At 49.2% G+C, this 26559-nt stretch overlaps 1 protein-coding gene across 7 annotated transcripts in view; it reads right to left on the reverse strand.

Moving 5' to 3' along the window:
• Positions 1 to 26559, reverse strand: part of NAV2 (neuron navigator 2) — a 722564-nt gene that overhangs the window by 144539 nt on the left and 551466 nt on the right. For all 7 annotated transcript variants that reach the window (XM_059407175.1, XM_059407119.1, XM_059407156.1 and 4 more), the window contains 4 exons: positions 24827 to 25928; positions 19915 to 20027; positions 14386 to 14494; positions 12096 to 12485 (listed from right to left, as the gene is read on the reverse strand). In XM_059407175.1, coding sequence (XP_059263158.1) covers positions 12096 to 12485; positions 14386 to 14494; positions 19915 to 20027; positions 24827 to 25928 — 1714 coding nt within the window. The remainder of the gene's footprint in view (positions 1 to 12095; positions 12486 to 14385; positions 14495 to 19914; positions 20028 to 24826; positions 25929 to 26559) is intronic.

The raw sequence follows: 26559 nt of genomic DNA on the forward strand, positions 1-26559 counted from the left end.
CCCAGAGAGTTCCCACGTTTCTTATTCACTCTTGCTTTCCGTCTGTTCAGAGCATGGGATCTAGTGACAGCGAAAAGCCATACTATAGAGTTCTTGCAACACAGGCTTTGAATTCAGATCGATCAATCACTTGGTTCCAGGAGTGACTACCCAGGTGATCCATTCAAGCCACTTAAACTCTCTGAGCTTGGTCTCCCTCACTGTTAAAAGAAGATGAAAAACAGCCTCTCTCTCAAAGCACTGATGTGAAGAGTAAGGGAGACAACGCACGGAAGGAGCTCAGCACAGTGCCCGGCACAGGAAAGATTGGCTGGTGCAGTCTGGCTGTCGTGGATTTCTGCACCACAGCTACAGGGCTGCCAGACAGACCTGAACTAGTGGTCACTGTGCGGTGACTTCTCCTGCCTGCCCCCTTCTCTGCAGGGCCACCGCCACATTTACTCTGTCCCATGTTTCTGACAACTTGAGTTGATTCTACCCTTTAAACTTTATTGTTCAAGTCTGTGAGGTTTCTTATTTCATTTTATTTTTAAAAAGATTTTATTTATTTATTTGATAGAGAGAGATCACAAGTACGTGGAGAGGCAGGCAGAGAGAGAGGAGGAAGCAGGCTCCCCGTGGAGCAGAGAGTCCAATGCAGGGCTCGATCCCAGGACGCTGGGATCATGACCTGAGCCGAAGGCAGAGGCTTTAACCCACTGAACCACCCACGTGCCCCGAGGTTCCTTATTTCAAAACAGATGACTAGGCAGTTCCGAGCTTCAAGATCTGGGAACTGGGATCTGGACCATGGGTCGTGGCAGAGAACCATAGATACCCTTTTCCCATTTGTCCCAAGATCGAGAAATGAACACAGGCTTGATTTATAGCCCAGAGAAGACTCTGGAGACAGACTTGAGCCTCTCCTTAGACTTGGAATCTTATTCCACTCTGGGGTCTCAACAATCATCAGCCCTCCGGCCCAGAAGTGTCCACGCCTCACCCCGCAGTTGCTGCAGGATTAAGAGAAAAGGTCAAACCCTCCATTTCTCAGGGAGGTTTCTCATCAGGACCCTGGGGATTCTAGAAGGGATGCATGGTTTCTTCCAAGGCATGCACAGACCCTTGATTTGTGGTCACACCCCAGGCAGGACGCATTCGTCTTGAGTCTTGACAGATGTTTCTAGCAGCTGATGTGTTGCTCTTTCTCTCTGGGTCCCAGGTAGCTGCCGCCTGCCCCCAGATGACTCACTCCCATTGACCCTACAAGGCCTGCTTGCAGACGGTGATGGTTAATTTATACATGAACCTGGCTGGGCCATGATTCCAGATACTGGGGCAAACACTAGACTAGACGTTGCCGTGAAGGTACTTTTTAGCGGAGGAAGACATGGAAACCAGGCGACATCCAGGAAAGCAGATGGTCTCCATAATACCAGTGTGCCTCATCCAAGCAGTTCAAAGAAGAGAAATAAAGGCTGATATTCCCCAAGGAGGAGGAAGTTCTGCCTCCAGAATGCCTTTGGACTTGAACCGCCACATCAACTTTTCTTCTGGAGAACATTAACACACAAACAGATCAACTCTGACACAGCGAGCAAAAGCGTGATCACCACACTCAAGCGCAAGAAACGGCAGGAGATCGTCTTCGTGAATATTCTCAGTAGGGGAGAAAAACAGAAACCGAGTAAGGCAAATAAACGCAGCGAGTCTGAGAAAGCTCAAGGGAACGCCCATCCCGTGTGTCAGACACTTTACACACACTCTCACTCTCTTTCCTTCTCACTACGCACCTAAAAAGTAGGCTACCATCTAACAGACGGGAAGCGGCTCAGAAAAGGAAACAATTTCCCTGAGGTCACACAGATGGCAAGCGAAGGGTAAGAGGTCAGGTCCTCTGAGTCCAAAGACCGAACTTGCTTCCATCATACCATGACTCCAGAGCAGCAAGAGAAGATCATGAATTCCCAACAAAATGTCAGTTTCTTATCTTGATCTGAGTAAAGGCACATATGCACCCCCCCCCTACCTTTTTTGCTGAGCTTTCAACATGGGCTTTACTGTCTCAGGGCCAAAATACTCCCAACCTCTCATCCAAATGTTTCTTTTCATAGTCACCTCAACTCGAACTTCGTCTTCTCCAACCTCACCATCATAAATCTATTGGGCCACTCTGTCGCTGCTGACCCTTGAAAACCAACTGGGAAGGGTATTTTCAGTGATCTATATGCTTTAAGATAAAAAAATAAACATGGACTGGGTTTTCTAGATGAGAGCTACGCAAAAGCCTAACGGGAAAACAAAGGGACCTTCGGGTCTAGCTGTGACTCCTGGCTGCTCTCCATTCAAGGTGCATTAGGGCCCTGCAGACCAGAGCATGTCAGCAAAGAGGAGGGGGTCCCCCAAGGATACAGTCCCGAATATGCAACTATTGTACAGCAACAAAGACGCCAAAGTCACACTGAAATTCCAGCACACAAAGGGAAAGAAACGATAAGCTATCAGGCCCTCTTTTCCATCTCGTCCATGGCCTTAAAACAATTAAGTAACAAGAGCCTCTTGGGTCTTCTTTTTCCTTAATAATGAAATGAAAATACCATATAAAGCCCACGTTTAGGGGATACGTAAGACTCAACAATTCGGAAAGCATGCCCTCCATGTTACCTGTATTCCCTGGCACCCCCCTGAGAGCTACAGAGTTGAAATACATTTTTCTTGTATGTGTGAGTGCCCCTCGGTGAATGTGAGCTCATGGGTCCCACGTTTATCCCTAGAAGGACCTACAAGGATCAAAAGTGGGTCCCCCCAAATACACAGTACCTAACTGTCCAGCCCTGAAAACCAATCTTGCTGGTCTACCCCAGAGCACAGCCTGGAAAGGAGGAGGCACTTGTTCAATATTTGTCAACTTGTGAAAAATACGGAGCACTCTCCATAGCACTGATTAATGGGCGGCAGTGGAGGTTCCCTTGGTTAAACACGTGGGGGCTGCTCTGAGTAATCCCTGAATGCTGGCGGGTGTTTTGTGGACACTGCTTACGGACGAAGAGCCTTGGGAAGGGCAGGACGTCTGTTCTGACAAGACAGCGGACAGTCCAGACGTGGGAAGGAGAGGAAGGAGTGCCTCGCTCGGCCTGATTCACCCAGCAGGTGCTCTAACCCGGCCGCTGCTTGTCGGCTGGAGTGTTTAGGGGTATCCACATTCCCCACGTGAATGTCGATGACGGTCTGGCCCCAAACCCCGTGCACTGTGAGAAGTCTCCCTGAGGTCTGAGGATGCGTAAAGGTGGAGGAGAATGAAACGCTGCGACTGCTTCTGCCCTGTGCCAGGCGCTGAACTAGGTGTTATATGTACATCATATCCCACCGAACCTGAGCAACAGCACCACCACTAAGAGGACGATCCAGAAGGATCCACGATGCCCAGACATCCTCCCAGCATTCTTTATGCATTACCTCATTCAGTCCACTGGCAGCTCTGGGCATGCGGATTCTCATTTGCAGATGAGAAACCTGAGAAACCTGACTTGCCAGAAAGATTAAGTGAGAACATAAAAGACCCCTATGGGGCCTGTTCTATTCTCAGATCCGACTTGAGACCCCACAATTTGCTTCTCAGTGCTAACCCTGATTACTACTTGCCTTGGGTTAGAATTAAGTGTTGACCAACAGGGGACTCTCCCCTACTAGGCCCTGAGCTATTTCAGGGCAAGGACTGGAAGGCTTTGGGGCTGGCATTTTCCTAGAGCCCCTAGAGGTCCATTCTGTAGGCTACCACATACTCTGCTTAAACACTCAGCCAGCCCTGCTTTGGAGCTGGTTTGGAGGCTGACACCTTGTGAGGGCCCTGGGTGGGTGCCCACACGTGAGGGGGAAATCTGGGATGGAGGGTGTTGAAGTCAAACATCAACTCTTTCCCAGCCACTTCCGGCATGGGAGCAAACATGGAAGTTGTCCTGGTGCCTCCATGGCAGGCTGAGTTCAACGGGAAGTCTCTCTGACCCTTGTGCATGTCTGTTCCCCCAGCCTTGGCCTCACTTGTATATTTAGGTACGTGTGGACTCTCGCAGCTTCTGACTGGAGCACCCCCCACCCCCTCACCCCCCCTCCTGCCTTCCATCTCCAACCCATCATAAAAACATACCCACGCCCATATGTCGTCATGCCCTTGCTCTTGACCTTGGTCTGGCTGCTTGTTTATCCTTCAAGGCCCAGCTCACATGTCGTGAAGGTGCTGTAGCTGGCGGACACTGCGGTTGTGGACAACCTCTGGGTGCTCTGCCGGTGCCTCATCTCAGTGAAGCCAAACGACAGCGCTGGGGTAGGGGCCTGGGGAACCCAACTAGCCGCTCACAGACACACATCGAAGCATGGTGAAGCCAGCCTCGGACTCCAGGCGGGACTCCACAGCCCACACTCTGCCCGCTGCCCCTACCTCATGGGCCACTCAGCATTTCCATGAGTGGTCCCCACAGAACCCCCTGCTTCCTCCTTCCCCACCTCTCTCCAGGGCTCTCCACTGAACAGCCTCTGCCCTGCCCTGTGCCAGGAGCTCCCCTCCCTCATGGGAGGGTCTAGGGGACAGGGGCTTGTTCATTTCTCTTGACCTCCGTGCCTTTAGCATAGTCTCTAATACAGAACAAATTTAATAAACACATTCACATGGAATTTCACTGCCTTTTACCCAGCGCCTCCGCAGAAGGCAGGCCAGTGGGGGGCTTTCCAGTTTCTAGTTCCCCAAGAGCCCATGCTTTGGGAAACTCTGGGGCCCGTGCTGGTACGCGTGGGAGAGCAGGTGGTCAGAGCCCCTCCAAGGACCCTTCCAGGAGGCCTGAGGTATGGCTTTCTTCTCCCATAGAACCCATTTTGTTCCCTTTTCCCTCTCCTTCCCTGGAGGATGCTGGAGGGAAGGGGGTGAGGGGGGACGTAGGAAGGGATTTAAATCCCAAAGCAAGCTAGGAAAGTCTCAAGAAGTCAGGGCCTGGTTTCCTGAGAAGACAAGACACCCCCTTTCCCCTCTCTTCCCCATCAATTCCCAGGTCAACATTGGCTATTAGTTATGAGTGGTGGTCTAGGCTGCTGATGCTGCAGCTGGACCACATGTCCTTGCATGGAGCTGTCCCCAGTAAATCTTTCTTTAATCCTGGCCTCTGCCTGCTCCCTCTTTCGTCACCCACAGTGGCTGGAGTAGGCTCGGGAATGCTGGGGAATTTCTCCACTTCCAGCCTGTTGTCAGCTCCACGGTCCTCTCTTTGATAAAACTGCCTACCAGCTGCTGATAAGGGCTGACGGATTTCCCACACTCAGTAAATCAAGGGGGTCGATGGCGCACGGAAGGGCACGGCGGATGGCTCCCCGGCGATCAGGGACAGCTGACAAGGGTAGCCAGAGCCATCAATCCGTCAAACAGCCCCCGTCAGGTGACCTCACAACCACCTGGGGAAAGCTGTCACTGGTTGGGTAACACTTGGGGAAATTAATTCTGCACGCACCCCAGACCCCCGCCACACTCTGTGCTCGCTTACTCGAAAGCTTCTTAGGAAAACAGGGGTCACTAGACTTGCCTGGGATATTTAACACCAGGGAAAGTATCAGACAGGGAAAAGTATTACGGTTTCTGTGAATTCGTATACCATTAAGACCTGTCAGTGAGGAAGTGCTGAGGGAAGCAGAGAGGAATGGAAAAACCCTACACTGGGACCTGGCCCAGCTCCGTCAACAGCCCACTGAGCTCCTCTGGGCTTGTGGCTTCATGCTGGAGCTCCACTGAAGGTTTAAGAGTGTGTGTGTGTGTGTGTGTGTGTGTATGTGTGTGTGCGTGCACGTGTGTGTATGCACACGTGGGGATGCGTGCACAGTAAGTGGTCAGCAGTGCACTGGGAACAAGTGACTTGCCCAGGGCCTTAAAGATTGGTCTGCCTACAGAGCTGAGTCTTCACATTTCCAAGGCAGTGTGACCCTTCTGACATCAGCAGGACCTGCCCAGTGGCTGACCTGCAACCTGGTCTTCCCAAGGCTTTTAAGAGCCCTCTGAAGCAAGATCCTAGCAGAGGAAACAACCTGGAGAAACACGAGCCCATCCTTTTCACATCCCAGAGGTGCTTGCCATGCCTGGCCATGACCCAGGACCTCTGAGGACAGCGTCACCTAAAATCGTTTATCTTGGCCCCAGGACGCATTTTGGCTATAAGGAGTATTTTGGCTTCCTCTCCTACCAGTTTGCCAGGAACAACAGCCCAGCAAGGTCACTTCAGGTCTGGCCTGGAAAGACCATGAGAAACATTTACCAGATAAGAAAGAGCCTTTCATGCTATTGGTGCTGCTTTTTTGGCCCATGGTGCTGTCTGCTGTGATCGACACTGACCTGGTGAGAAACAACCTACACATCTGTCCGTGATGGTCCATGAGGGAGGAAGAGAAGAACAGCGTGCCTCCATCTCCACGGCCCCCCTGGCCCATGGCCCTCATGTTTGGGTGGCCTCCCTTTTCCTGTACTATTACTGCCCAGTTCACTATTGTGGGTAAGTCAAGTTCTGAGGAAAGAATCACCATCTCTGCTTGGATGGAATCACAGAAAACTTCTGGGAGGAGGTGACCTGGGAGCAACGATGGAGAAAGCCATCTAAGCACAGGTGTTGCACATACAAATGAATCACCCATTACAGCTGAAATGCTTGTCTCCCTAACACCACTCACCCCCTACCCCCCGCCAATTCATATGTTTGTATGTGGTTTACATGTTGAATGACCTCTGGGAGACAAGTGGGTTTAATGAGGTCATGAAAGGTTGGGGTCCCCATGATGGGACTAGTGTCCTCAGAAGAAGAGGGAGACACACCCAAGCCTCTTCTGTCTGCCATGTGAGGACACAGCAAGCCAGGAAGAGGGCACTCACCAGAACCCAACCAGGCTGGTTCTGATCTTGGACTTTCAGCCACCCGAACAGTGAGAAATAAATGTCTGGTGTATAAGTCCCCCTGTCTATGGTAATTTGCTAGAGCAGCCTGAGCTAAGACATGCTCTAATGGATTTATGGAGCTACAAGTAATTCGGCAGGGGTGGGTTCCTCTGATTCTGAAGAACCGAGTCCCCCAGCAGGCACCAGGCACCTTATACTATCTGTTGATGGAGAAATCTCTGACACCTAATGGGGAAGACCACAGCCATTGCGAGGCCAGCTCTGAAGACCATCTAGCTCACAACCCTGCTTTCTCTCCCCCACCACACTATTGGTCAAGCCACATTTGAAAGACAAGCCAACTGCTCATTTGCCCCTTCCTCTGCCCTGAGTCCTACACCAATAGAAGACAGAATTGAAAGCAATCAAAACCACAACGTCACAGCCTACATTGGCCACTAGATGGAGCTATGCATCGCACCAAAAAGACACCAGAGGTGAAGCTGATTTTCTCCCAAGTTCTGTAGATAGAATCCTTGAGATTCACAGCTGGAGACAGCAAGTTATATAAGTCCAAGGTCCTGAGAGGGTGGGCATGGAGAACAGACCATGCACAAATAGTCATTCAATACCTACTTATAGTCTCTGAGTTTAGAAAAATAATGGGCACGGTCTGCCTACTGGGAACCCCACCTTTGATGGGAGACCGAGAGACAGACAGGCGCACAAACACAGAGTACGTGATGGTTCTTGAGCATCCTGGTCTCTGCCAAGCACTTTTCAAGTTCTATCGCTAGGTCCCAAAGGTTAACGACTAGTCTCAGTTCATTTGGCAGAGCCAGGATTCACTCTCAACTCTGTTTGCTCTCCTCGACACCAGCCAGCCCCTCTCAAACACTTCCCACACAAAGTGAGAAGTTCACGTAAGGCTGGGTGAGAACCAAGGCCACCAGAAACACACGTATAGAGGTAACTCAGGCCGGGGACTTCATGACAGCATCACAGAGGAAGATTTCTTTAATTACTATTATTTTTTTTTTTTTAGGAGGTGTCTATTTTTTAGGATAAGTCAGATGGGTTTGAGGCAAAAGGAATGCCATGGAGAAAGAGCCACATCCTGAAGCACCAAGCTTTACATATGTAGGACACAGCTTTGGGTACTGAATGTCAGGTAGCCCAGGGCAGTGGGAAGTGTGGGACATGTTGGGGGGATGTGGCCAGGGCTGAGTCAGGGAGGACAATGGATGAAAAGACCATAAAGAGCCTCCCACGTACAGTTGAGATCTGTTCCCACAAAACATGGGAAGCCATCAAAGGTTCTTGGAAAAATTTCTACTGTTACATTTAAATGATCTCCCCCCCCCCCCCACCCGGGAAGGGGTGTATACTTTGGAACATGATACAACTCAGTGCCTCCTCTGAAAAGAAAAAAAAAAAATCATCTTTCCAAACATATGGATGTTAAGTCTGTCCCTTTAATTTTATTCTATACCATATGGCACTTTGAATTTTTAGAAGATCAGTAAGCAGATTGACTTCACAGATCAAAACTTAGCAGGAGACATCTTTGTCTGTTATTTTCATTTCTTTTCTATTAAGTACAGCCAAAGTCCAATTTATTGATCTAATAAAAGAAAGTGGCCAGGTCCGGCAACAACATGGAAAGGACTTAGACACGCCGAGTACATACTAAGTGCAATGGAAGAGTTAGATAAATACACACTTTGAAAGACAAGAGGCATTTGCTATTAGGTTCTTAGCAAAACTCAGTGGAAATAGAGTCATTTCAGCCACACCTTAGGGAGAACTGAGTGATGCACACAGGTGCCCGTGCACATGCAGCCAGTGGAGACAATGAACTAGAGACAGCAAAAAACAGCTGCTATATACCAAGCTGGGGTAGTGTGTCATTTAAAAAAACAAAACAAAACACAAGTTCATAGGTTTTCAGAAACCAGAAATTAATGTCAGGCATTCTAAATAAACTCACTGTAAACTTTCACAAAAACTTTCCTTAAAGAGTTCCCAAAGGGATTTATATGCTACTCATACATCAAGGCTGCTCCTACTAGCCAAATAAGCATCTGAATGAAAACTTTCATCATCTCACTGTTTCCAAGTGTCTGGATGTTTGAGGTTGATAAGACCTTGTCTGAAGCTCTGTGTCTTCATCAGATATTTGCCATTAATCAGATATGACTTCAAAGAGAAGTATCTAATTGTAGAAAGTTGAAGACCATTTTAAATGCAGTGCTGTGAGGCTTAGGGGAGGAAAGTGACCGACCTAACGTCACAGAGCTTGCAAGGGGTAGAGGAAGGCTCCAGCACAGAAGGACATCTCAATCTTTTCTTTCCACCACATCAACCACTTCAGCGAAATGACTTCCTTAGCAGAGCATAAAGCCCAGAATAAGAGTCCAGACCTTCGATACCTACACGTTGTCTACATGTGTAGAAGAGTGGAGTACAAAGGACAGTAAAGCTGAACTCAGCATAGGAAGGTGCACTGGTAACAAGGTTTCAAAGCAGAAACTCACACACATTTCCATAAAGTGTTATCCTACTTAACTCGTGTTTCAGAGTGTTACAACTAAAAGGAGCATTTGATGCCATTTCCGCTCCCACCTCCACATTTGGAAGGTAAAGCTCTCCACTAAAGAAAAGCCAGACCAAAGTTCTCCAGTTTCAATCACTGGGTGGTTTGCTTACATTTCCGTGATTTTATCTACACTTGCTCTGAACGTATCTGACTTGCTCAAAGTCTAGGGTTTCCCGAAGCAGGAGCTGAAATGTAAACACTTGTGCTGTTTCACAGGGATAAAAGTTATGGCTGAAGAGCTAAAACAAAACGAAACAAAACAAAACAGGGAATGTCTCTCTGAGACATTACTAATGTCACTAAATGGATCAGGGGATGGTGTTTTTCAATGTCTCCACCTTGTGGAAATGGTCAATACTGCATCACGATCAGACACTGACCAACTGTTGAGGATGAAGACTGACGCGACAGTAAAATTAACTATTATAGGATAGCAAAAACAAGAAGAAGGAGGAGGAGGAGGAGGAAGGAAAATCTCAAAGTAACTAAAAAATATTTCAGTAGCATATTACAGTGGGAATTGATGGTGATAATCTTGAGGCATGTTGGATACCAGAAGTCTTATTAAATAATAATAAAAAGGTTAAAGTATATGCAGTTTAATCTTAGTAATAGGTGTGTCTATTTTTTGTGCCATGGAAAACCAGCAACACAAAATGATGCTCTTAGTTATCCAGATCATTTCCAATCCATTAGTGTTGTCAGCCATTCCAGAAAGCAGAAATTTGTTACAAAGGGTTGGATGGTTCTTATCTTCCAAGGTTTCACTCACCCAGACAGTTCTAAAAGTGACAGGCAGAAAGAAAGCCAAAGAACCTCTGTAGCAAAGATTTTCATTGAGTAAAAGAACATGCCTACTCAGACAGATAAACTTAAGCAAAAGTAGTTTTGAAATAAACTCCAGCAGTTGCGCTATTTTAATGTAGCAATAAAATATTGGGCAATATGGTGTACTAACAGCCTCTAGCTTTGAAGCCACAGACTCTGGGCTCTGCCTCCTAATCACTTTGGGACCTTGGGCAAGTTATTGAACCCTCCAGAGGCTCAGTTTACTCATCCATAGAATGGGAATTATGATATCGCCTGCTTGCTATGAGAACAGAACAAGATAATGTATGTAAAGCCCTGGCCCAGGGCTCGGCACACAGTGGGAGCATTAGCTATTATCAAGCTTATGAAAGTACGGACTCACCCTTGGGGGTCCTGATTACTCTGTTCATGGAAAGGAGCAGTATGATTCTTCTTCCTGATTTCTATTATCTGCAATTTTTTTGACTGCTAGAATGGGAGAGGAGGAAAAGACGGTGGAGAACTTCTGTACAAGTGAGGCTAACACATGGAGAAATCCCAGGCAAGTGAAATAAACAGAGGCACCTTCTGTTTACACAGCAGTCTGGAAGTGGAGCTAATGTCAGGCGTCTACGCCTCGTGCCACCCTTGGCCATGATGCGGCTCAGACACCAACCCACCACTCCCCCGAACTTCACGTGTGAGCAGATGGATCACAGGGAGGCTGGGTTTGCTCCTTCATCTATCGAAACACATATTCATTCATTCAGCACAATTTCTAAGCCCCTGCATGTACAGGGCACTGGGCATAAGGTGGCCAATGAGCCAGCCGATGCCCCGGCTTTGTGGTGCTTACTGTGTGGTAAGCACGAGGAGCCGAAAGACAATAAAACATAAACACATCAACAGGATAACTTCAAATAGTGATAAGCTTTCAAAGGAGCATAAGATGATGATGGAGAGGACGAGGGCAAGGGGTAGGCCACGTAACTCCTTCAAGGTGAATGGTCAAGCACGGCACCCCCAAAGAGAGGCCAGCGGGGCAAGGAGGAAGAACCAGACTTGCCGAGACCAAAGATAGGGGTGCGGAAGTGAGGCCGACAGTGCACAGTCCGGGAGGCAGTGGCGAGCTTAATGAGACCGGAGAGAAGGGGCAGCCACAGCAGAGGAAGCAAGGCAGGTGGAGAGTGGGGAGCTCTGAGGGGAAGGTGAGGGCCACATCCCATAGGGCCAGGGAGGCCAGGCTGAAGAGTCTGGTTTCCATCTTAACTACAAGGCTTGGTTTCAAGGATCAATACAGTAGGTTTGGGGTTTTTTTGTTTTTTCATCTTAAGATTTTATTTATTTATTTGACGGAGAGAGCGAGAGAGCACCAGCAGGGGGAGCAGCCGAGGGAGAGGGAGAAGCCAGGAACCCGAGGCGGGGTTACTCACATCAGCTCGAGGGGGGATTCCCACTGAGCAGGGAACCCAATGTGGGCCTTGATCCCAGGACTCTGGGAACATGACCTGAGCCGAAGGCAGACGCTTAACCATCGGAGCCACCCAGGCACCCAAGCACAATAGGTTTGTTACCGACCATCGCTCTGGTTACTGCTGGAGCCTTGCTAGACCCCCCAGCAAGTTACTGGCGAAGCCTAGACAGCAGCCCACATCTGGTGACTCTCAGCCCAGGAGGTTCCCCTCCAACCATACAGCCTTTGACGGAGCAGAAAGCAAAGTAGACAGTTTGATCTCCTTCGGAGAACTTAAACAAAGCCCAGCAAAAGAGAAACAGGCTGTCAAGCCACCTCCCACTCTGGGAAAAGAGAGAGAAGCCCAAGGTACTCACCCGCTCGTGATGTCATCCGTCCGGATGTTCTTGCTCAGAACATCGCCGTCACTCATGTAGCCGGGGGCGTCCATGCTGATGCCTTCCAGGTCCATCTCGTCTCCTGCCTTGTCTGAGACGTCCACGTGGCACACGCTGCTTCCCCTGGAGGCCAGCTGCCTCCTCAGGGGGGCAGAGTACACGTAGCGGCCCGACTCGGTGTTGATGAAGCGGCTGGCATTGGCTCGAGGTGGGTACCCATTGCCCATAGAGGGGGCGTCTCCTGCTTGGAGCCGAGGGCTGGCCTGGCCAAGTCTCCAGGACAGGGGAGTGGGTCTGCTGGTCAAGCTGAGGATACTGCGCCCGCTTATCTCTGTGGTGACGTTGGTGTCAAATGTGGTCTCCAATGTGCTGAAAACATCAAACCAGCCTTGGCTTAGACAGACCCTCATGTGCTTAGTATCCTTTTGCAGTTTATATGTTCTTTACATTTTTTTGAGAACTGTGAAATATTTCCTATATACCAAATAGGATCAAATAACAGCCACAGATATACCGCGCAGCGTGTTTCCTTTGTGAGAAATGAAAAGATGGAGCTGTACATCCGTAGGACACTCTGAAAAGCCCAGCAGAGACCTTCCCCCTAAACCATGGTCTAAGATAACCACTACCAACTCCTTTCGTTAAATGATCTGAACTATTGGAATCTCCCTTCCAACCTGAGAGAGTAAAGAGAAAATGCCGAAACAGTAACGAGGGGTTGTAACATACCCATGGGCCCACCCCTTCTTGCAGACTGTGTCACAGCTCCCCTTTCGACCCTTTCCACTCTGGAGTTCCCAATGTCACCCGTCACATGCTCAGCTCCCATGGACCAAGCAGGTGGGGAGAGCCCTGATTTTCTAGCTCTAAGCTCCCTTTCCCCAACACTTTTGCTTCTCCCACATTTTCTCCAAAAGGACAACTAAACTTTGGAAGGAAAAGGCTGGAAGAGTAGGATACACCCAGGCTTGAGGTCCATAATAAATTAAGTCACAAGGACCTGACTTTGTCAGGAGACTGGGCTCATCCCTGGCCATTGATAAGTCTCCTGTGTCCACACTTGTAGCCCTGTAGCTCTTGTGGTCCAAGCAAGCTGGTCAGTGTACCTCTGTGGAGGACCCTGGGGTCTTCTGCCTGAGCAGAGAGTGTCTTTCCTGCAGAAAAGCCATCAAAGGTCTCCCTGCTGTCATCATGACCATCCTAGGTCACGCCAAGAAAGCCATCCAACAGTCACCCCCTCCCCCCCACCCAGCAAGTCAGTTTTGGTGATCAGGGTGGAAAGAGGATCTTTCATTCTTGATTACAAAGTCTCAGGGCCTACTGGTTGGCTCCACACCATCACATAGCTGAAGGTTTGGTGGGGGGCACCCCACCATCACCCCCTAAGCTGACTGTCCTCTGGAAGAACCAGTTTGGTGCCTCAGCTGTTTTACTGTTTCCCTCTGATTCGAGAAACAGCCTTACTATCCTCACACTGGGGTAAGGTTCAGGCCCCTATCTTATTTAAGAGAGAACTCCCAGTGTTTCACCTCTGGGGAAGCCCTGCTGTCTCCTTGCTCTATCCATTGATCAAAGAGACCGAAACTGGAGAGCAGGAGACTCCTCGGGAGTCCACGGGGGTAAGCAAGACTTTGCCTTCATTATTAAAGCCCAGCACAAACCGTAAAACTTGATTCTGCCAAAATCCACCAAGGGGTGTCTGAGGGCTGCATCCTCTTCAACTTCTTCCTCAACACTGAAAACAACCTGATGAGTGTTTCCAATGGAATCCTAGATTTCATCCAACTAAATCATAGTTTAAACGTGATCCCAAGTTTTTATAAATATTTCCTTACGTGTCTCCTATGCGGGCATGACTAACAACATTACAGAGTGTTGTGTATCAGAAGACTGGGTAGGAATTCAAGCTATGCACTTTATCACACAGGTCAAATATAGTTCACCTGCTCCTTTTCACAGCACAGTACAGGCTTGGAAAAGGCAAGGAAAGTGAAACCTAATGGAACTGGTCCACCGTGCTCTCTGTCGCATAGATCTAGCACCATCTGCTTGGGGGAGCGACCAGCCTACCCTCATTTTCACTCCTTCCAGCTCTCTTCTGCACATTGCCTGGCATTCCCTGTGAGTTCTAGCACCTTGGGGGATCAAAGTTATTTATTCCATTACTAGCTAAGGCGCTTTGCCAATGGCACGAACACACAGAGGAGAAGCTGCGTGGAAATCAAGCTGCCTGCAAGTCTGTGAAGGAATTCACGGGGCAGACGCCTACCTGTGTGTGACCTGAGTCCCCCGTAAACTAGACATGGTCTCCTCCAAATTCTGCCGCAGGTCGGCGATGTTCTTCACGGTCCGCAGTCGCCGGGCCTCGGGGTCTTCCCCTGGAACGATGGTGGTTAAGACGTTTAGTTCTCTGCTCAATCGTGAGCGCCACGAAACACGCCACGTTCCACGCTCACCGGGGGACGCTTAAGGATCTGAGAACACGTGGATGGATGGACGCCCAAAGGAAGCTGTTAAAATCCAAGGAGAGAAGTCTTTCTTTCCCCTCCAGGTCCCTCCTGAGAAAGGTGAAGTCTAGCTTGTAGGAGAAGCGAGGCACCCAGTCTGAGGGGTAAATACGTTTTCAAACGGTCTCCAATAAAGACACACACAAGTTAGGTCTGAGCACCCCCCACGACGCATCTTCTGCCGATGCAAAAGCGGGTGAGGCATTTTATCTTCTTACCCACTGGCGATAACGTGCTGCTCTCTACCAGCCCTACTTCGTCAATGGTACTGGCACAGTGGCTAAAAGATCTTCACTTATTAATCACAAATACTCCTACAGAGAGAGGTCTGCCTCTTTCTGTGAGATTTACTATGTCTCAAATTCTGGTTCCTCTAACTCACTGGCTGTGGGACTCGGGGGAAGGTGCTGACCCTCTCTAGTTTTCCGATTCCAGAGGATTGCAATGAGGATGGTAACAGTCATGACCTCGTAGGACGGCGGTAGGGAATTAAACGGGCTGGGGTCTGGAGATCCCTGAGCGTAGAGCCCAGCTCAAGCACTGACCCATGCCCGCTGGTGCTGCAGAGTGGGAAACCATCAAGAGGACCGAGGGCTTCTCTTCCGGTCACAAGAGACTTCCATTCTCGGGGCAAGAATTTCCGGAGGACACCTGGCCAGGTAGAGGTCAAGCTGGGTCAAATGTACCAGGAGACAAAGGCCATACAGAAGCCGGAAAACCACCACGAGCCCTCAAGAGTAGCCTTGCTCTGGGTTCTCTGGCTATTCTGCTTTGTTTGGGCGGAGAGGGTGCAGAGGAGACGGGAATCACCCCAAGAATGATGAAAAGGAACAAGGGTCCTTTCCTCAGAGTCATTCCAGGGAGGGCTGAGAAGACCACAGAACCACCATCGAGACTCTTGAAAAACCTGTGACTCTCTCAGTCAAAAGGGTTGAGCAACCTTATTAAAGAAATCTCCACACAGAACACAGGGCACACGGGCAGCAGTGAGGAAGGTTTACACGAGACGCCGAGGAGAACTCCCAGAGGTCGCCATTAATAAAGCAACAGGCCGCTAAGAAATGGTACAGCATCGACTTTCTTTCTGAGACAAAACAGCCTCCATAGGTCGTTCTTGACACGGTGATGCCTGGAGGTTGGCAGATGGACCGAATGATAGATGTGTGATTTTATGGGGGAAACTGGCTCTAGCCAACTCTCTTGTCCTTGAAAATGCCAAGTGTTTTCAATTTTCTCCCCCTTTTGAACCAAGAGAAAGTTGGAAGGCATTTTTCTCTTATCTGAAAAGTGGTCCAGCTTGCATCTCCCACCCAATTCTTTCAAAGTACATCTATGGATGTGTTTTGAAAGGAAAGCAGTGATGAATGTTTGCTTACCTCCCCTGAGAGGCACTGGAAGACAGTAACTGCATCTTTCTCCTGGGGCCATCAGGTAAATATCTTTAGTTTGGCCACATTCTATCTATGTGAGAAGGCCAAAAAGGTACTGACCCTTTGGACAGGTCTAGGCCCTGCAGTACACATTTATCAGAGCTAAGTCTAGGCACACATCTTCAAATTAATTAATTAATCACATATCAAATTATAATAATTATACTTATTTCTCCAAGTCTCTCCTAATTGACATGTTTGTCTGGTAACTCTCCTTTAGAAATTCAAAGATCTTCGACGTGGGAAGGTAACTCACCCCTTACTCTTAGTGACCGTCACACAAATCTATGGATGCCTGAGACCTATTTATTATCCAGAAATGCTTGGTCAGTGTAGGGTTGAAGAAGAAGTGCAGACTATCTGCACTTTGGCAGATAAAGACTTGAATCTTGTCAGTGCTACACTTGACTTCGAGTAAGTCACTGATTTTTCCGAATGCCATCTGTAAAATGGGGATGAAAACCTTCCCTGAAAGGGTCAGTCTGAGGATTAAATGAAGATGCATATGATATGCCTGGCCCAAGAGAAGGGCATGCTGGATTTGGGCTTCATTCTTTTCCCTGGGTGGGGTGTGTGTGTGTGTGGGGGGGTCTTCTGGGAAATGTCTGCTCCCCTCAGAGCTCTACACATACCAGATTCCAAGAGCAATGCAGAAAGGCAAGCCAGGAACCCACCTGCCTTGATTTTAGGTGATCACACTCTAAATTGCCAATTCTGCCCAACGGATGATGTAAGAATCCCCTACCAACTCACTGCCTGAACAAAATAAGAACCCAACCATGCTCCCATGGGAAGAGAGGCTCCTTCTACTCATACACAGAAATGTTAAGCTATTCCACGCTCCTTGCAGCTCTGCTGAATTTGCAAGGTCAGCCTTCCTTAGGCCACTGGTTGTGATGGAGAGAACACCACATTCTGATCACATAGAGCCAAGTTGGGGGGATGTCAGGGTGCTACAAGAGGAACATGGAAGGGATTCAGGATTTTTACTTGGAGGAAGGAGCCTTAAGGAAGAACCTGTTGTATGACAGAGAATGAAAATTATCTGTGGGCTACAGGAGATGGATTATATCCAGTGATCAGAAACGAAAGAATAAAGAATTCTGTTATTAGTTAGAGTCAACACCAAAAATGGAAGGGCTGCCTTATGAAGGAATAACTTCCTGTCCCAAATACCCAAGCAGAGACGGAAAGACATTTCATCAGTGATGGGCAGAAGGGATTCATGGATCAGATAATAAACAGGTGTGCGTGTTCCCTTCTAACCTTACCACCCAAGATGCAGGTCTCAGATGTAATTTTTAAAAAATATATTTAAATTTTTTTTAAGATTTTATTTATTCATTTGACAGAGAGAGGGGGATCACAAGTAAGCAGAACAGCAGGCAGAGAGAGAGGGGGAAGCAGGCTCTCCGCTGAGCAGAGAGCCCGATGCAGGTCTCGATCCCAGGCCCTTGAGATCATGACCTGAGCCAAAGGCAGAGGCTTAACCCACTAAGCCACCCAGGAGCCCCCTCAGGTGTAATGTTATGCAAATGACAAAGCACCATGGGAAAATCCACCTGATCCCCCTTCCCTGCCAAAGGAGGGGAAGAACAAACCAATTGGTCAAATCATCTCCTAAATGTCCCTTTCTTTTTCTTTTTTCTTTATCTTCTTATTTTTTTGAAAGAGTGAGTGAGCGTGGAGCCCAATGCAGAACTTGATCGATCTCATGACCCTGAGATCACAACATGAGCCCACATCAAGAGTCAGGCACTCAAGTGAGAGAGCCACCCAGGTTCCCCCTAAAAATGTATTTCTTTTCTTTTATTTTTAAAGATTTTTATTTATTTATTTGAGAGAGAGATAGTGAGAGAGAGCATAAGCGAGGAAAAGGTCAGAGAGAGAAGCAGACTCCCCATGGAGCTGGGAGCCCGATGTGGGACTCGATCCTGGGACTCTGGGATCATGACCTGAGCCGAAGGCAGTCGTCCAACCAACTGAGCCACCCAGGCATCCCTAAAAATGTATTTCTAAATACACCTACCATTCACTGTCATTTCAAGGGATCGGCTGTGAATAAGTTCATTTAACCTTGTACTACCATTTGCTGTCTCTATAAAATAATCCACAGTACAGTCCCACATTTGATTTATACTCCTTGAATGTAAAGACAAACCACTCTGATTAAGAAATTCCCATCCGCAAAAGGAAGAAAAAGGAAGGAAAGAAGGAAGGAAGGAAGGGCAGGCAAAATCCCCATCAGCGATACATGCCGTCAGACTTCACAAAAACCAGAGTGCGTGATCAGACAAGCCTGGCTGCACAGATCTGTCCCCCACACCAACTATAACGTCTCAGGTTCCCTGAGCGCTCCCTTGGCTATGCAGGCCCGACGCAGAGGAGACACATGGAGAAAGGGAAGAACCGGTGAAAGATCACAGGCTGTAATCCGTCACTCTGAAATTCAAGTGTGATGTGGAATGTTCTCTGGCTGCTGCTTTTGCTTTTCAAATGTGAATTCTGCCAGCCTGTGTCTGACACGAATCCACGTTACTCCACGGGACACACGTCTGATACACGCCGGGCTCTCGGAGTGCTGGCCCCGCTCCTTTGATGTGTGCACAAAAGAACACGGGCTGGAATGCGTGTGGAGACCTGAGCCGTCGCCGAACGCCACGCCCTTCTCGTGGCGGCCCCTTCGGCTGGCCTCTCTGTGTCCTCATCTGCAAGGGGGCTACGGAGCTTGGTGAGAAGGAAGCACAAAATCAATCCCAAATGTGGGGCCCTGAGCCGCTGCCCGACGGATCACTTATAAATGGCCTCAAAACTCTGCCCCAGCACTGCACCCGGCCAGCAGAACCAGAAGGAAATAGTTAAATCGCTGAGAGCCTCTGAAATTAATACTCTGGGTTAATGGTGAGACGGGTATGATTCCATCACGTGGGCTGCAGACCGATTCCACAGCCGTAATGTGGCTATTAAAATGGTGTGGTCATGGATATTTAGTCTAATAAATGGATTTTAAACATGGATTCAGTTTTTAACCCAACTCTGGAAGTGGTAAGATATGTGAAGACTAACACAACCACGGCTAAATATGTGGTTTACCACTTGCTTCCCTGATTAGAAGTTGCTGGAAGAGAGGGCATAGAGTTGGGGAACAGGGAAGACAGACAGAGGGCGTGGTAACTCCAAATCCAGGGCAGGAGGAATCCCAACTCTTACGCTAACTTTTCTCCTTTAAGAATGTGACAGTATAACATTAATAAATCAGTATCTGTGCCATTAAGTACATGACAACTGTGGATTTTATGTTTTCACATAACATAATACCCCTTTAATCGTCATCATCTAGGTTATATTAAAATAATATTTAGATATGGTCATTTCTTTCTTTTTGGTAAAAGAAGCATGCTGTATTCTTCTTTCCAACTAATGGATAATGCTAAGGCTACCCTAGGTGTAGCCTTATTAATCAGCCTTTTCAATCAGTGCTTCCATACAGGAAAGAAAAGAAGACAGTGTTTTATAGCAAAAGTGACTTTATCTGAAGAGTAAACAAGGAGATTCAAGGTTAAGTGTCAGAGCAGCCTAGAGCCCCTACATGAATGAAATGGAATATGTATTAAAATAAGATCTGCCAATAAGTAAGGGACTTACTTACGATTCTAGGGACGAGCAAGTGGATTGTGTGAGAGAGGACAGGAAGCAAGATGAAAGAAAATAATAAAAAAATAAAGTAAGTTCCCTTAGCTCATCCATCAATGCAACAGTGAAGTCACTCCAAGTCAGGCTGGGTTTGTGCCCTTCCAGCAGGTGGCCGTAGGGAGGCCTCATCTCCAGCAGACACAGACGTTCCGGGGGCTCCATACTCACCAGTGAGTTCTTGCAGAGCAGGCTGTCCACTCTTGGTGTAGTGGCTGGGTTCCATGCTCACACCCGCGGAGCTGGATTCAGCAGTAACATTCCCTTCGGTGTCTGTCTGGGACCTTCACACACAAACCAGACACACTTGTCACAAGCGGTAGCTACCACATCTGGACCACTGTGGTCTAACCACAGCACCCACCCACCATCACTCCCTTCAACAAGAAGCTTTAGAACAGAGCAGACCAGCAGACTGACTCTAAATAATTCATCGGCGCATGTGGAGCAATGTCCTAGAAACAGAGAGAGCCACCGAACTGTAAAAGATGAAATATTCATTGCCCAAATGCAGGGTCTGCAAGCCCTCGCTGGGGAATGCTTCTCTGAATCCCCATCAGGGAGCTAGGTCTAGCCAGAAAAACGCTGGAGAGTACAGTGTGGTTTGGTTCATTTAACCTCTGCCAAAGAGCAAACTTCTGAGCCCTTAGCGACGCCAGCAAGTCAAGCATAAAGATGACTCCATTAACAGCCCGACGGCCCTCCCCCGATCCTCCTGACCTGGCTCTCTCTGAAGAGGTGACTATGAAACCAGTCGGGAGTGGGTGCCAAGCAGGTGTGTTTGCCCTCTCCGTCTCTGATTCAGAGCTCAGATCCTCTGAGATGAAAGGTCGCATTGATCATTATTTCAACACTTGACTGAAATCTGTACTTCCCCAAACCTTCTCCGTGCCCGCATTTGTCACGCAAATCAAGGCAACTGCTTCGTGCCAGGCCTTCTTGTCACAAGTACCTCTGCTGACTTCGGCATGGCGTGCAAATGTGTAATTGCACTCAGATGCATAACCCTGGGTGTAGCCTTATTAATTCATTAGCATCCTGAGCTCATTCAGCCAGATTTCACTCTCTATGAAGAAAACGTTTGCCAAGAATGTGAATGGTCTTCAGTGTGGGGGACGTACTGGGAAACCTCCTCACCCATCCTGCCCCGCCTGTGCCCTCCAAATGAAGCCATCAGTTCCAAATTCCTGCTGTCTCCAACCGTTGAGAATATTTGGATCCACACTGATCCTCTGGACCCACTGGCCAGAGTCCAAGGTCTCATCCTCTCTGCCCTAGAAGTACGGGGTAGACAGGTACACTGCCTCCAGCCTACAGGTTGTGAATCGCAGCCAAGTATTGGAACCAGCCCATGGATTCTCACTGGTCTGTGTAGTATTTTAACGCTTTTTGAATTCGTTTCAACATTTAAAATTGGGAGATTTCGCAAGAAATATCTGGATTTCTGCCTTGTTCCTTTCTCTTCTTTTTCCGTAAAAACAAAGAAAGTCCTGATTGACTTTCTTGCAGGGCGCCACCTGCTGGCGCCAAGGGATGGTTGCTCCCTCCGGAGAAGCCCAGAGCTCCGGAGGCCACAGTCCCATTACCCCAAGCCGCTGATTTATATTACCGTTTGGGTCTGAATCAGGCATTTGAATCTGTGCTCTCTATTCTAGACTGCCTGTAGGTCTGGTCTGCTCCCCACACCATCCTCTGATGATTTTTGGGAGACTGGGGTGATCACATCCCTCTGAGGAAAGGCCTCTGATAGTTTCCATTGCCCATGGAGAAAGTTCTTAAGTCCTTACTGTGGAAGACAATGCCCCACTGGGGATTCTTCCTTCATCCCCAGCCCTGTCTTCTACCACTCCTGCCCTTTACACATACCCGGGCCTTATATTCCACCTGAGCCTTCCCTCCATTCTGAGATCACATCATGCCCTTAGCAGTTATATCTGGGACCTGTGCCCGAAGGCTCTTTTCCTCCTTCTTTCTCATTTTGCATCCAATCTGCCTTCAACACGCAGTTCCCACGTCATCTTGGCCAGGAAGGCTCCCCGGGCAGTGCTAGCTCATGGCTCCCCCTGTGTGTTTCTCCAGTTCTCCAGGGCTCTTACTCCTCTGATGTCAATACATTACAATGGGATCTAATTAATACACCTTTCCTCAACCTCAGAGCTATCTGAAAGCAAAGACTGGCTTTTTTGATATGTACCTGCAAGAACTTGAGCTGATCAAGTTCACTTGTATAGTAGAGGTCAGCAGGGCGTGATGAATGGACGAATGAGAAATGTTTAAGTCTGGAAAGATGCTAGATATGGGAAGGAGCATTAGACTCGGAGTCTGAACCCTCCCGGCTGTAGGACTGTAGCTGGCTGGAGGTTAGCCTGCACCTGAGAAGTCCCTTCACACCTCTGACCCTCTGTTTCCCCATCTGTGCAGCAGGGCTTACAACAGCGACCTCCCCTGGCTGCTACAAGAATCACATGTGATAAGACTGAAGTATTTGGTCAAGTGTCAAGTAATAGATGTCCAGGGTTACTTCTGAATTGATAAACAGAATTCATTCAGAGTGATTTTAGAAGATGATTTATCTTTCTTTTGTGGCTTGGTAACATCATTAACATGGATAGATTCTGGGGGGATGTGTGGTGGGGTGGAGGGAGCAGCACAAATTGTCTGCTGTGAGCCATGAACTTGAGTGAACTTCAGAGCACAAGGGGTGTCTAACCTATTTTTCTTAAAAAATCCCCTCATTTCATCCAGTCTCCTCATTCTACAGATGAGGACAAGGTAGATCAGAGAGATGCAGTGATTCAGAGAGTCGAAACTGGTTTGTGCTTAGAAACTCGGTCCCTCTAGTTAGACAGACTTGGTTTTAAACACCAGCTCTCCTAGTTATTAGCTCTGGACTTGGTGCAAGTTATTTAATTACTATAGGCCTCAGTTTGCTCACCTACCTAATGGGGATTTCAAAAATAGCTAGCTCATGGCGTGTCGGGGTGACTATATGGGCTAGGGCACGAAAAGCCCTTAGCTGGGTCTCTGCACATACTTGGTGCATAGTCTCCCTAGCTGTCCCCACAGGCAGGGCCCAAGACTACACGGGGAGTCACCAGCTAATAAAAGACAGAGCCCAGATGCCCCAATTCCCATCCTGGTTCACCTGACAAGAAAAGGCACATCAGGGGGGCCAGAACGACGTTCACGCGGTGAACGTGAACATAAAAATGCAGCTTGACAGAGAGCATGACATTTTCTCATTCCTCCTATTTGTCAGACATTTGCCCTTTCGTCAAGAGTTTTCCTCTCGCAGAAAAGCTTGAAATTTTAAAAGAGGTTAAATGTCTCACAATCCTTCCAATGATTACAGAAAAAACAAAGAAAGAGGGAGTGAAATGAATGGTGACCAAAGACCACCCTATATTTTAATTTGGAAAATGCAAATCAAGACTCTGTGAGCAGGAGCTTGAATATGCGTGACCTCAAGACTATTAATGTTATTGGAACGATAAAAATTTCATGGGGAGCAATTCAATTGCCTCCACGGTTCAGAGGACTGTTGTATTCAAAGCCCTGCATGGAGACGCGCGAGCGCTGAGTCATTCATTCTCTAAGCCCCGGCACTCTTCTCCAACTGTTAGCTGAGCTGATGACTTGGTGGAATAAAGAGATGACCTTCTCCCAATTAAAAAGTCTGGGCATGACCCCTGCTGAAGGGGAGGGTGAGCCAAAGAGAAGGAAAGAGGGACGAGAAGAGGCCTGGCATTCCCTCCCTGGCTGGACCTGCCTGGCTTTGCTCTGAATCAGTCAGGCCAGTCCTTCCAGCCGCTGTTGGCAGGGATGGTAACAAAGCCTCCCAGAATACACCTTGGGGAGTGAGAGAGAGGATATCCAAGTCTTTGGGGGACCGTGTCAACACAGGAAGCTGAAGGTATGGGCACGAGTGTATGCATATGAACAGGGATGTAAATACACGTGGGCACATGCACACTAGCATTTTGTACAAGAAGGTGGACTTGTGTCTGTACTCGTGACTGTCAACGTACGCCCATGCCTGTGGGCGTACGAGTGTGTGCGTACAGTGTATACGTGTCTGTATTTAGGGCAGAGGCTTTACAGGAAGTGCCTAGAACATGGCATTCAGTCTCCGGTCCCCTTCTGCTAGGCAGGCAGGCAGAGGTATCACGAACATTCGGCTGTGCAGAGTGGCCAAAGGCACTGTGCATTTCAAATATAGGATCAAGGTGAGCACGGTGAGCAAAGCCTTGGGACGCCCTTAAAAGCTATGCTAGGGGAGCTTCTGTCTGCTGGAGGGGACTCATCTGCACGTGTCAAGGACCACCCAGAGCCAGTGGGGTGCGGGCGGAGCCATCAGAGGCCCCCGTGGGCCACCAGCACACAGAGCAAGCAGCACTTGGCTCCCCGTGCTTGCCCGTGGTCCTGAGGATGGGCCGTTAGAGACAGACAGGGACAGGACTACACGGAGTCAAACAAGCAAACGTCCAGGCCTGTCTCAGTATAATCTGGTTCTTTTGTTCTTCTAGAACCAGTCCCTTCCTCCCGTCCCCGCTTGCCTCTCCAAAGAGCCTAGTTCACAGCAAGGACTGAAAAAATGCCTACTACGTGTGATGCAGCAAGAAACCATGAGTGTGTAGAAGTTCAAAACCAACGCCTCTGTGAGAAGAAGCCCCAGGTATCCAGCAAGGGGACTTCCGTGTTGCCCATTTTGGGGAGCCCGTTCAGGATCCGTTAGGGCCGATGCTGGGGCTGGTCACGTCGGGCGATACCAAACCACCCGCCGTGTCTGCCCGTGCTGAGGCTACTTCTGTAAATGGCTCTGGGTCCCCACATGCCCAGCAAACTCCTTCTCATCTGGGGCAGCTCCTTAGCTTTCCCTCCCGCTGACCCACAAAGCCATGCTGCGCTGACTGCTCCCTCAAGCACGGGTGAACAGCCCTACGAGGAGCTGATCAAGGAAGGGGCACCTCAGCTGCTAGCTCGCCTGTTCCTGGAAGGCAGGCCGGAGTCCCGCCCTCCAAGAATTAGACCCCACCAGAGAGGCTCCCTGGCCCACGGCCCAGGAGGGCGGGCAGACACCTACCTGTACAGGAAAGGCGCGACGGTGGCGGTATTGGGGTGGCTGTATTGCTGCTGGGGCTGAGGTAGCTGGACACTGACGGTATTGCTTCCCGTGGTCTGGGTGGTCCCGACGGACCCGCTGACAGTCTGGCTGCTGATGCTGTGGTTCAGGGTGGTCCCTCCAGGGCCTTTGCCTTCTGAGGACGCCAGGCTGGAGGAGGAACTGGAGTGTCTGCCGTCTAGCTGGGGCTTCTGCTGGGGGAGCCCTGAGCTCGGCTTCCCACCCCGGCTCCGCTCCACCTCCTTGGAAGGGGCAGGGGCACTTGGGGATTTCCCGGGCATGCTCTTCATCCCTGGTTTTGGTATTCCACTGTGGGAAGGGGCCGGAGCCTCCTTCTTGGCACTGTTGAGCTTTCCCCCTTTGGGGATGAAGCTGGCAATCTTGGAGGACTTTTTTGGCATCTCAGTCACCACCGGCCCACTGGGGTCTTCTTTCGGCCCCTCTTTGAGGTCTGGCCTTTCTGTCATAGAGGCTCTCTTGGCGAGGTCCTTGCTTTTCTCCTTCTCCTTCTCCCGCTGCTGTTTCTCCTTCTCTTTCTCGTTGCCTTTCGGGGAGCTCTTCTTGTTGGTCAGCGCCCGGCTGAAAGTCCTCTGGGCGATGCCCTTGAGCGCAATCTTGGGGCTGTTGGAAGCGGGACCCACCGTGGACAGCGAGCGCGCGGTGACCTCCGTCTCTTCGCTCTCCTCAAAGCTGGGCAGAATCTCCAGCCGCTCGCAGCTTGTGTCCCGCGACCCAGGGCCCTCGCCTGCTTTGGAAGCCCCTTTGCTGTTGAAAAGCTTGAGTTTTTCCAGCATGGACTTCTGATTGTTGGGGGCCGGCTTCATGGCTTCGGGGGCGGGCCTGGGGGTCTCGGGCACGGGCTGTTTGACCGAGAGCACGGACGCCGTGACGCTGTGCTTCACACTGACCGACTTACTGCGCCAGGGCTTGGAGGCGGCACCGGGCTGTGGGATGGCCGAGGATACGCTGCTGTTAGCAGGGCTGGGACTGCTGCCGCTCTCCAGAGAAGCAGGTGCATTTTCGCTCATTCCGGGGTGGGCGGAGGCGGGGCTCGCCAATGGCTCTGCAGAGACGGGGAAAAGAAGGAAACCCAAATTATGCCCACGAACCTGCGCTGTGGGTGCAAGAGGGAGGGCCAGGGTTCCAGGGCCCATCGCTCTCTACCCAAATGCCAGAGGACACCATCCCCCGCCTGGTGCATTTACCTGTAGGTTCAAATCCTACCTGCCCGCTGCTCTCCGTCATACCCTGTTCACGTTACCGGCACATTCTGGTATCTGTCATGCAAATGTGCGCGGAGCTTAGCACCAACATGTGCAAAGCACGATTAAGCATACATTTACAGAAACACAAACTAGCCAAAAACTCTATCGCCGCTATGGTATGTCGGAAAGACGTAGGAAATGCCTACTGTTATGAATTATTCAACCCACAACCTGAGTTCTCAGTTACGCGAAATAACTGGGAATTAGCCAACTTTAAGAAATATAGGAGAGATATTAAAACAGGGGGTAAAAAAAAAAAAAGAAAGAGAAACCAAGCATAATCTTTACAGAATAATTACCTGAGGAAGTTGCTAGCTCTTATCAAAGCAGACACGTTTTTCCTATGCTGACACTCAGAAGGAGGTACAAACATGATTCAGGCAAGACTTAAAAAAGACCTTTTAGCTTCAGAGTATCCACTGCACACGC

Source organism: Mustela nigripes, chromosome 1, assembly GCF_022355385.1.
Source record: "Mustela nigripes isolate SB6536 chromosome 1, MUSNIG.SB6536, whole genome shotgun sequence".
In the NCBI taxonomy this organism is placed as follows: Eukaryota; Metazoa; Chordata; class Mammalia; order Carnivora; family Mustelidae; genus Mustela; species Mustela nigripes.